At 38.3% G+C, this 12,058-nt stretch overlaps 1 protein-coding gene across 1 annotated transcript in view; it reads right to left on the bottom strand.

Annotated features, from left to right (window-relative positions):
- Positions 1–12,058, bottom strand: part of POLN (DNA polymerase nu) — a gene marked incomplete at its 3' end in the record, with an annotated part of 145,705 nt that overhangs the window by 114,477 nt on the left and 19,170 nt on the right. The window contains exon 4 of the mRNA XM_080938973.1: positions 552–631. Within this exon, the coding sequence (XP_080795099.1) occupies positions 552–631 (80 nt within the window). The remainder of the gene's footprint in view (positions 1–551; positions 632–12,058) is intronic.

The following is a 12,058-nucleotide window of genomic DNA, read 5'->3' as shown; positions in this document are numbered from 1 at the left end:
GTCCACTTTCTCCACCATAAGGCCACTGCTTCCTACACAAGGTCTTTCGTGACATGAACTCTTCTTTTTCTTGTATTGCCAAAACTGGTTAGCTTACTCAAAAAGTTTCAAGCTTTTTTTCTCTTAAAATTTTTCAGTATCCTTTCCCTAGTCTCAAAATGTGGGAGCTTCATTTTGGCCAATTTCTGATCACTCATTACATTTCAACTGAGATTCAATTTTCATACTTCATAAAGATATCTGAAGGTCCTGCCCCTATTGCCTCCAAATGAAAACGGCAACAGCACAAAGCTGATGAAATGTTCTTCCTCTTGGTCTCGGAACATAAAACCCGTGGCTATCACAGCACTGGCTGCACACATGGAGCAGATGTGTGGGATGTTTCTGTGCCCTCCTCCTCACCACCTGCCTAAGTTAAACCATGTGTTGGGGAGAATACAAACTTTTTTAAAGCAATGGGTCAGGAGTTTTTACCATATACAAGGACAGTTATTAACTGTTAACAAATGAGGATCATCTGTTTAGAATTACTCATGATTGCAAAGATTTACCTTTGTTTGTAGAGATTGAGTCTTCTCATGTTCAGCTAATACTGAGTAATGAACACTGGATTTCTTTGTCATTTCTGAAACTTAAAAACAGACAAAGAAATAAAAATTTAACATAAAACACCAGGCATGGTACTAGTAATCCTAGCACTTGGGAAGCAAAGGCAGGTGGAGTTCTGTGGATTCAAAGCCAGTCTATACATACCTAGATCCAGAGCAAACTACAAAACCCCTACCTCATACAAGACAAATCAAAATGAAAATATTATTGAATTAGCTAAAAATCGAAAATGATTAGTATGCTATTTAGCCACTATCAACACAATCAAATTGCACAATACCATTGTAGTAAGTGGTTACATAAAGTGTCTTCAAATTAATAGAAGACAGATCTATATAATTATGAAATGTTTTATTTGTGGTTACTTGTAATTTGCACTTGAATATTTTATTTTGAAAACCTAAATTTAGTCAGACAATGGTGGTGTACACCTTTAATTCCAGTACTCAGGAGGCAGAGGCAGGTGGGTCTCTGAGTTTGGTCTACAGAGCTAGCTCCTGTACAGCCAGGCCCCGGAAAAACCCTGTCTCAAGTCATATTATAAGTACTAAAGGATTGAACTAATTGTTAAAATGAATAATACTGCAATAAAATAATCAAAAGCTCAGGAAAACATCACTAATTTAGATTTTAATTTTAATAACCGTGAGCTGAAGAGCTGCATGAATGGGTCAGTGTGTAAAATGGTTGTTGAGTGAGACTTCAGTTTGGTTTCCAGAATGCATGTACAATGCCAGTTAAGGTGCAAGTTTATAGTTCCAGTGCTGGTTAATGTGGAGACAGGACCTGTGGCTGATAAGCCATCTAGCCTAGCCTATGGTGAGAAACCCTATCTCAAAAGAAAAAAAGATAAATAGCTAGCTCCTGAGAACCTATGGCTTCCACATGGACACACTTGTGCACTCACACAAAACCACACTGACTGACTAACTTGAGCTGCATAGTAAGGGACAGAACTAAGACGCAATTCCAAGCAGTGTAGCTTATGCACCTGTGCTCACAGCCACTTCGACAGTGTTCTGGGTACATGACCTCACTTGCTCAGGTGTCACTCTAAGGCTCCAAGAGTACTCATGGAAAATGGAACTGACAACTGAAAATGGAGAACTGAGAAGGTGAACCCACGCTTGGACCACTTGTTGATTCCACTCAAATGAATCACTGTGTAGGTAGGCATTGTGATATATATCTGTGGTACAGTTGCTTGGAAGGATAAGATAGAAAGGCCAACCTTGGCAACACAGTGAGATACATTCTCTAAAAGATAAAAAACAATCACTCTACCTTTCAGAGCATGGGGGGGTTAGTGGTGCCAACCTGCCACCAGGTGATTATTCACAAAAGTTCATGCCCTGAGGACTCAGCCCAATCTCTGTTGTTTGGAAGTTGACTGTTTGACAAAGACTTAAATCAGTCCTGGCTAATGGGCCCATATGCAGCCTCTACCCAAACTTCATGGTAACCATGAGTTCACACAGGGACACCATGGGACAACGACTAGTATGTGTCAATTGGCCAAGTCATTCTAATAGCATGGCTATTGATGCAGCCCTGTGGTAGTCATAGGTGAGAGATACTTCAAGTCTGTATCCTGGACCTAGCCATATGCCTTGCCCAACAAGTCCCTGTGCCCGATCTTCTGATCTTTTTTATTACGGATTGGTCAACTAGTCAACTTTTGTCTATAGGTCTAAAGTTTTCTAGCTTTGGGTTTTCCATCCACACAATGTAGATGGCCAAGTAAATCAAACAAAATATTATCCCATGAATTTTTCTTCAACATGTCTTTCAGGGTGCCTGAACTGGAATACGGCATACCTGCAGTCCATTTTTGGCTTTTCGCACACTGAGACAATACATTATAAGCCAAGCATGCAGCTCTGAACCACTGGCTCAAGTAGCCAGTTGTGTCTACTGACCTGCTTATACCTGAACCAAATAAACCACTTGCTGCACACAGTGGACTGCTGCAGACCCTCTTACTGATGCTCTGACAGAACTGGACAATGTTTGACAGTTTAAGATTCAAAGGTACTTGATGTCCTCAGAGTCTCAAGCAACATTTCCATCAGGAGCTAGTAGCATAGCAGGGGGCATTTGTAACCTTAATTTTTTCAAATCCCATTTTTAAGGATGGTTCTTAAATGCTTTAACCTTCCTTGTAACAGCCTACCACCCACCAGAGGTAGTGGAAAAGAAAGAATATAGGGTGGGGAAGTGGACCTGATTGAAAAGGCTCTTTGGAGCAACTCCCGTCTGTGTGTCGAGAAATAAGCAGTTCAGTTCACAGGTTAGCAGCAGTAGCTCTATCCACTGCAGACACCTCACAGATTGGTAGAGCGTGGTTAGGAATAGTGGTGACACTACCTAGCAGAGACAGCCAGGCCTTAGCCTCTGTGCAAGTCTGCAGGAAGGACCAGTAAGAACACCAGGAGAAATTCTCAGCTGTACCTGTCTCAGGGAAGCAAAGACCCACAAGTGTTGCACAGCTAGAGGTACCTGCAATCCAAGCTCTGTCTCTGTCACTCTGTGGAGTCCTATTTATACCCTCCAAACATCACATGTATTCCACATGCCTTGTCTCAGCACATGCATCCAATCAACCAGTCCTTGAAAGCAGCAAGAAACTGCAGCACACCACCACAAGGGTTTTGGTGTGTTTCTCTCTATGGCATCCCAACAAATGCAGCTCAGTTACAAAATGTAACGCAGACCAATACATGTGTGTCATTAGTCAAGAATCCTTCATTATGTGTCCTTTCATATGCTTGCTGTAGCAGAACATCCTCTCCCGTGTCTGCTTCAGTGAAACATTCCTTCACAAGTCCGCCTTAGTCTTTCACATCTGCATCCACTTTAACAAAACATTCCTTCATGTGTTTGCCCCAGCAAAAGACTGTCCAATCGACTTTCAAAGAACCCTTAAGTTTCCACTTCAGGCATTTTAGTTTAATTTTAATACTTTAAGCGATTTATGATTCTCTGCTGCTGATGGAACAGCCCTGCTTCATATTTCTGGAATCTGTACTATGATTTTCTTGTTAAGGCTCTCAAAGCCACACATCTTTTTTTCTGCTTCTAATATCATCAGGTCTATTGGGCCAGCAATACACATGGCTGGAACACTAGCTTCACTGCATGAACCCCATCTACTTTAGGCCCTACATGAAGCAGGTGACTTTTGTTATCATTCACTGTATGGGATAGAACATATTCTCAAATGTGAAATATGTGCCTTTATCCTCCTCAAAGTTTTCTATCAGGTCTGTGCCTCTTTTTTAGTGGTGAGAGGCACAAAATTCTGTAATTTCTCTTTTACTTGCAAGGAGATACCCTACTACATCCCCTAAGGTTTCTGAATTATTTAGTTTATCTCCCACCCATTGAACAGCAAGAGCTCTAATAGACAATATTTATGCTGTTGGACTGGTGTGATGCTATCGAAACACTTCCTAACAATCCTGGGGCAAATGAAGCTTTGTATCATCCATCCTAAGTGACCGTAAACTTCTTTTTTCCTAGCTGGTTATGATCCTGGAGCTGACCCTGAAAATGGGTGGCACAATGTTAAAAGCAGTCAGCAGAGGGTGCTGAAGGAACACTGCCAGAGAATGTACAACTCTCTTTTCAGCACACTACTCCAGTGTTGGGGTAGGGAGTTGCTACCAATCAGCTACTTACATCTTTTAGTATTCTCTATATACCTTGGTGGCTAAAATCCATCTAGTCAATAACAATTTAAACATTCCCTGTAAAATCACTGTGTAACTTCTGTCCCCTGAAGGAAGGAAAACACTCTCTTAGCAAACCTGGTTCTGCTAGACACGCTTAACAAAAAGAATAGAAAAGGGAAAGAGATCCAAGAAAGAAAAACATTTAACTTATACTATAAAAGTACATATAAACTCTGAAAGTTTCAGATAAAATGTGTGAGTACATCAAATATTTTTTAAGAAAAAAGTAAAGTAATAAGACATCAGTTTAGTTTTAGGTGTTCCTAACACATTACAAAATAAACAAACATGCCTGGTTTTCTAAGACAGATGCCCCTGCACTGCTTTCAAGCAAAAGGACAGTAGGGCCTGGATCTTCAGTCATCAGGAAACATGGACATGGGTTAGCTACATGGGAAAGGGCTTCTGGGACCTTTGTATGTCTGGACAACAAAGCCTCCAGAACCACACTTTTTGTACCATTTTGTTTTCGCCCTTTATTGTATTTGATAATTTACTATCTTCAATTTCAACCTAACCGGGGTTCCCCTTTCCCAAGGTCTTCCTTCTACTTTATGAACACAAGATTAAGCAGAAAACATTGTTTGAGTTTCGCTTCTTTAACTTATTGTGGTCTCCAGTTTCCCTACAAATGGTAGTTTCATTATGGCTGAGCAAGACTTTACTATATACATATACATTTCTTTACTCATCTTTGGATGTCCTCAATCTTAAATTCTGCCGCCCTAGAAGTTTTGATTTCCCATGGGGAGTGATCCTGCTAGGAGCCAAAACAAAAATTCCATTGACCTGAAAGTTCAAGATTTCCCCCTAGCCACTTAGGGCTTCTTATATCCTTAAACCAATAGGCTAAGAAAGGAGTAAGATTATTAGGAGAGGTGACTAATCCAGATTACCAAGAGGAAATTGGTTTATCCATAATGGAGGTAAAAAAGATCATATCTGGGATTCAGCAGATCCTTTGGCATCTCTTGGTGTAGGTTGATGTCTATATGCAGGTGAGGGCTGGCACTAATTAGGTCAAGGTGATACATGATTAGATGGTAGAGAGCAGGGCAGAGACAAAGTTTTGGTAAGGCAGGGAGAAGGAGAAGGAGGGGGAAACAAGATGGAGATGGAGAAGGTTCTAGACCTGGATGACCTTAATTAGCGATAGGTAGATATGATTATTTCTTAGGGTTTCTATGGGCCAATTGTTTTATCTAGGTGGGTGGTTTACATCTTTGCCAAATGGTTATAAGCTTATTGTGTGGATGTATTGTGGATTAAGAATTTAGCATATGAATCTGTTTGATGAATTATTGATTGTTGAGTCATGATTTTACTGGGCTATAGACAATGTGAGCAAAGTTCCCAGAGGCAGGGAGACAGCTGGGAGAGAGCAGCCTGCAGTCCGCCTGGTTCTGAGAGTACTTGGGGGCAGCATGGAGCCGGTGAGATAAAGATACCCCAGCACTGTCATGTGGCCCTAATAATGCCGGCACTAGCATGGGATAAAAGGTTACCACATTTTTTTTTTTTTTACCACAACAGGTGGTGGGTGAACCAACATGTTAGGCAAGAATCCACTAAATTTAATATTATTAGCCTCAATGTAGAGAAAGAGGAACACTCCTCCACTGTTGGTGGGGTTATAGGCTGGTACAACTACTCTGGAAATCAGACTGGAGGTTCCTCAGAAAATTGTACATAGTTCTACCTGAAGACCCAGCTATTCCACTTCTGGGCATATACCTCCAAAGATGCTCCAACATACAATAAAGACACATGCTCCACCATGTTCATAGCAGCCTTATTTATAATAGCCAGAAGCTGGAAAGAACCCAGATGTCCTTCAGTAGATGGATACAAAAACGTGTTATATTTACACAATGGAATACTACTCAGCTATTAGAAGCAATGACTTTATGAAATTCCTAGGAAAATAGATGTATCTAGAGAATATCATCCTGAGGTAACCCAGTCACAAAAGAACAGACATAATATGCAGTCACTGATAATTGGATACTAGTCCCAGAAAGCTCTGAATACTCAAGAAACAACTCACAAACCATATAAAGCTATTAAAAAAAAAAGTCCTTCTTAGGAAAAACACAAAAAACAAAACAAAACAAAACAAAACAAAAAAAAAAAAAACGGTAAATGTATAGCATCCTCTCAGAGTGGGATACACCTAGACCTTAAATCATTAATAACTCAAGAACTAAGAAGATAGCCTTGTGGCAATTTTTGGTATTTAAAAATCATTATGTTTAATCTTTACACACCAAGAAAACTTTGACTATTTCCATGTTACATTTTGTTTTACTTATACTTTATACTCATTGTAACTAGTAAGATTTCAATGCATACTATCAAACCTTTAAAAAAAATCAAGTACTGACAAAAATATATTCATATAGTTTTATGCTAAAATGCTTTTAATAATCTGTACATGTATCTCTGATTTTTTTAAAAATAAAGTTGTAAGGAAAAAATTATTTGCCTGAGAGAGTGTTATTTTCTAAGAAGAGGGGGCCAGTGCCATGTTGAGTCCTGTGTTGTCTCAAGCATGGGGACCTTAAACAAAAGAAACACAGAGGCAGCCTCTGGGAGCTGGCTCTAGGTCCCCTGCTGTGAAAAATGCAGGCTACCCTGCACACATAGAGTTAGAAATCAGAAGTTGCATGCTTCTTTAACAAAAGTTGTTTGGAAGGATTTAACTTAGGTTTGTTTTAATTGCTTTAAAGTTAGTAGAAAGATTTAATGTTCTATTAAGTCTTAAAGGATACCCATGTTCTCTGTATGTGGGCTCCAGGGAAATTTTGGGTTAAAATCCTGGTTAGACAAGCTGCCTGTTTCTTAATGACAGGTATTAAAAGAAATGTGATTTAAGCTTTTTTTATAGTTAGAAGAAAAGAGTACAGAGTTTACCTGAATCACATGGGGATTTTCACCTGTGGTTTCAGAACTAAGATAGGGAAAATTAGTCACTGACTCCAAGTAGAGAGTAGTGATATTTGCAAGTTAATAATGTTATTAAAAACAGAAGTCTGTACACCAGGCAGAGTGAATACAGACATATATTATGAAAGTCATTAATATAACCTGATGCTACAGATAGAGAGCTTGATAGATCAATATATTTTGGGCTAAAGTCCTGGTTTGATAAATTGCTTACTTCTTCTTGATATTGAAATTGATAGAAGGTATTTAATTTGTTTTATGAATTGCCCTACTAATTGCTATAAGACTTGTCGATGCCAACCAGCAAGGATTTGTGGTTATTTTAAAATTATCACAGGAGGAGGCTCATATTTTCTTAACATGGGCCTAAGAATAAGCTCAGTGTTTTATTCATTTGTTTTATATTGTTTTAATTTTCAAAATGGGTATGATGTTGAGTTTTGTGATTATATTTCTCTGGGAGAGAATACAAGATACAAGCTTTTCTGGTTGCCGACTAAAGGACATGCTATTTTGGGAGAAAGGTTTTGTCTTTGTGTTTTTAAAAAGGGTGATTAGGCTCTGGGTGCCTTCTAGAGTTATATGGATCAGATTTGATAGAGGGAGACCACCTGAGGAAATAGATTCAAGAGAATAAAAATGAACAAAATGTCATCCTAACTCTAGATGTTTCAATGATACTAAAGCTTGTTTTAAGATTTATATATATTGCAGAATGTACAGCTTTGGTGAGTTTCACCATCAGACCAATTTGAACTTGAGCCTCGGGGTCCAGTCCAGGACAGACATCAGTTGTAAGTGTAGCCTTCCATCTTGAGGCCTGACCAGCATTCTCACTTCCCCACCCCCCAGATATCTCAACACCCATGTTCAGCTTTAAGGAGCCAATGAAGAATCATCTTCCAATTCCCTTGACTTTGGAGGATGAAGGTGGTTATTCTAAGGTTGTTTTTATAAGGGATTTAGAAATGGTCATAATAAACGAGGAGGAATTAGCTAGATTGGTTTCTACAGCCATAATCTCATTTGGTAATTAATCTAAAGTCATATCTTACATTGGTAGAAATCTTTGTAACTGATACAAAGTTGAAGTTATAATCTTTACGTTGGTATACGATTTATTTGATACAAATGTAAGGTTTTCATTGATTTAAAAATTGAGATTAATATTGTTACTTTCATATAGACATTGTGCCTATACAATACATTTAAAAATACAAGGTGCCAGTTGTGGTGGCACACGTCGGTAGGACTTGCTGAAGGAGGCAGAGGCAGGAGGATCACGAGTTTGAGGCCAGCCTGGGCTACACATTAAAAAGAAGAATACAAGGCTTAGACCAGTCCTACAACTGCTATTATGTACTGTTTTTAGTTGATTAAATAATACAAGTTAAAAGCCAGATAATAAACTGACCGTTCTGAGTAATTAAAAGGGTGTTTTTGAGATAATTCAATTGGAAATGGCAAAGATAGTCAAGGTCTAACAGTTCAGAAATACTGTGCATATATAATCTTCAAAGTCACCAGAAGTCCATAGATTATGACATTTATGGATATTTCTTTATTAGAAATCATTTGACTAGAGACCTGTCTGCTCCTTCTTGGATTCTAAGAAGAAATTGAGCATCAATTTTGGCAAGACAGCCACTAGGCAAGAATTGTCTCAATTCAGCTACAGACAAATACTGTCCAGAAAGGGACATTTTATACAGAATAGTTGACTGATAATTTTTGATGAGCTAGAATTATCAGCCCTTCAAAATTCTGTATTACAAAGGTCTGTCAGATGATCCTGGGCCAGAGGCTGAAGACTGATGCTCCAACGTTTTGAGAAATGAGGGACTTGTCCAGGTGGTCAGTAGCCTCTATAAATTTGCTAAGTTTTGGAAGTTGTGTTTTGTGCTTCTCATAATTTCAGGTAATATTAGTTGTTCTCAAATTTCTGACAGAGTTGAAGATTATTTTAGTTTCATAGCTTACCCAAGCTAATTAACTTTGAGAAAACATAGCTGTCTAGATGGTTTCCTAATGGTAATAGTTGTGCACAGCTTACATCTGCGGGAAAAGTTTTTTTTTAATTAAACAAAAATGGTGAAGTGTAGATTGATGTCTATATGCAGGTGAGGGCTGGCACTAATTAGGTGAAGGCAGTACATGATTGGATGATAGAGAGCAGGGTGGGAATAAAGTTTTGGTAAGACAGGGAAGAGAAGAAGGAGGTTCTACACCCAGGTGGCCTTAATTAGTGATAGGTAGATATGATTATTTATAAGGGTTTCTATGGGTCAATTTGTTTTATCTTGGTGGGATTTTCTCCCATTTTGTAGGCTGCCTCTTCACTACTTTCCCCAAATACCCAAACTTCATTCTGTATCATCCCATTGGTCACTTGATGATTTCTTGAATACAGTCCTCCTTAGAAAGTTCTTGTATATGTTTTCTGGTTTTTTACCCTGTTTTCTTCTTTCAGATATTAATTTTAGTTTTCCCAGCACCAATTGAAGATACTGCCGTTTCTCCAACATATTTTGGAATCTTTGTTGAAAATCAGGTGTTTGTAGCCCCATGGGTTTATTTCAGGGTCCTCTATCTTGTGTGTTAGTACCATCCTGCTTTTGTGATTACTGCTTTGTGGTAAAATTTAAGATCAAGTGTTGAAATACCTATAGTGCTGCTTTTTGCTCAGGATTGCTTTGACAACCTGAGGTCTTCTGTGTTTTTAGGAGTCTAGTTCAAATTTTAGGAATTTAGTTGTCATTAATGTCATTGGACTTTTGAGATTGCACTGATTCTACAGATTGCTTCTGGCCATAGTCACTTTCCTCAGGTCAGTCAAAAACTTATTTTTCTCTATCTTCTACTGTCCGTAATGTCCTTAGGTCTATTCTTTTTACTGGAAAAGTCTCTCACTTTGTTTAGGTTTATTTCTATGTCTGTTTGTCCATCCTTTCTTTTTCCCTTCTTTTCTTCCTTTCTGAGACAGAATATGTCTATGTAGTTCTGGCTGTCCTGGAACTTGCTATGTAGACTAGACTGGTCTCAAACATCTTGCCTGTTTTTCAAGTGCTGGAATTAAAGGCATGCACCACCACCCTCCACTCAGCCTGATTTTTTTTTTCAATATGTTCTTTATCATTATATAGAAAACCAACTGGTGTTGATTTGTATCTTGCTATGTTGACAAAAATGTTCACTTAGATATGAGTTTTCTGGTAGAATCAGGGTCTTTTGTATGTAAGAGCACAATCTGAAATTGGGATAATTGGACATCTTTCTTTCCTATGTGTATCCCTTATTTCTCTCTTGCTTTATTGCTCTTACTGGGGAAAATAGACATATTTTTCTTTTTAAAACTGTTTATGTTTATTTTGTGGTGGTTTGTGCTTGCCATAAGATGCCGGTGATCAGAGGATAACTCTCAACATTAGTTCTATCCTTCTACCACAGGGGTCCCAGGGACTGAACTCCACTTGTCAGGCTCAGTAGTAAGCACCTTTAACTGCTGCTTTATCTCACTAATTAGACAGTTTTCTTTTTTCTGATTTTACAGAGACTGCTTTCAATTTTTTCTCCACTTAATCTAGTGTTTGCTATGAGTTTTAATTTAAAAAATTTTTCATTTTCATGTGTGTAGTGTGTATATGCATGTTTGCAAGTACAGGCACACATATGAGTAGGTACACAAAAACATACCTGGGTGTTCCTGCAAGTAGAGAGTCATAGTTGATATAAGAAATCACCCTTCTATTTTATTCACTGAGGTAGGACCTCTCATTCAAACTGAAAGTTCACAGATAAGGCTAGCCTCACTATAGACACACACGTGTGCACATAAATACACACACACAGACATACATACACACACACACACACACACACAGAGAGAGAGAGAGAGAGAGAGAGAGAGAGAGAGAGAGAGAGACAGAGAGAGAGAGAGAGAGTGCATTTAAATGAATTCTGGGAATCTGAATTCTAGTCCTCACACTTGTATGGTAAGTCCTTTAACCACTGAGTTATCTTCACAACCCTTAATTTTAAAAATACATTCACTTATGTTTGTGTATGAATGTGCCACACACATAAATAGTCAGGAAACAACTTTCAGGTGGAATTCTCACAGTCCACCAGGTAGATCCTGGTGATTGAACTCAGGTGGTCAAACTTAGAGGGAAGTGCTGTTACCTGATGTTAACTGTCTTACTATGCTAAGCTTCTACCTAGCTGCTTTAGGACAAGTATGAAAGGGTAGTGAACTCTGTCATATACTATGTATCTATTGAGATGATCATGTGATTTCTGTCCCTGATTCTATTTATGTGCTATACATTAATTTACTAATTTGCTTGTTTTGAATCACTGTTACATCCTTTGAATAAAACTAACTTAATTATGTTGTACAATGTTTTTAATGTGGTATTAGAACTCAGTTTGCAAGTGTTCTATTGAGAAAATCCGCTTCCATGTTCATAAAGGAAACCAACACTAAAACACTGTGAACTGTGAGGAAAGGTCAAAAAGGAAATGATGAGTACAGGGGAACAGAAAAGTATCTCATGTCCAGAGTCATAGTTAAAATCTGAATGGAACAACAACAAAAACGTAAGTTGAAGTTATAACTTTGTACTGGTATGCAATTTACAGACTGATGCAGATTTAAGGTTTGTGTTGGTGTGATTTACTTATATGGATATAAAATTTGAAATTAATTTTGTTATTCTTTGGTAAGCATTGTACCTATGCAACTCATCTAAAAATACAAGGATTAACCC

This window comes from Micromys minutus, assembly GCF_963924665.1.
Source record: "Micromys minutus genome assembly, chromosome: 1".
NCBI lineage: Eukaryota > Metazoa > Chordata > Mammalia > Rodentia > Muridae > Micromys > Micromys minutus.
Note: the sequence above shows the minus strand (reverse complement) of the source record. Positions and strands in the feature narration are given on the sequence as shown.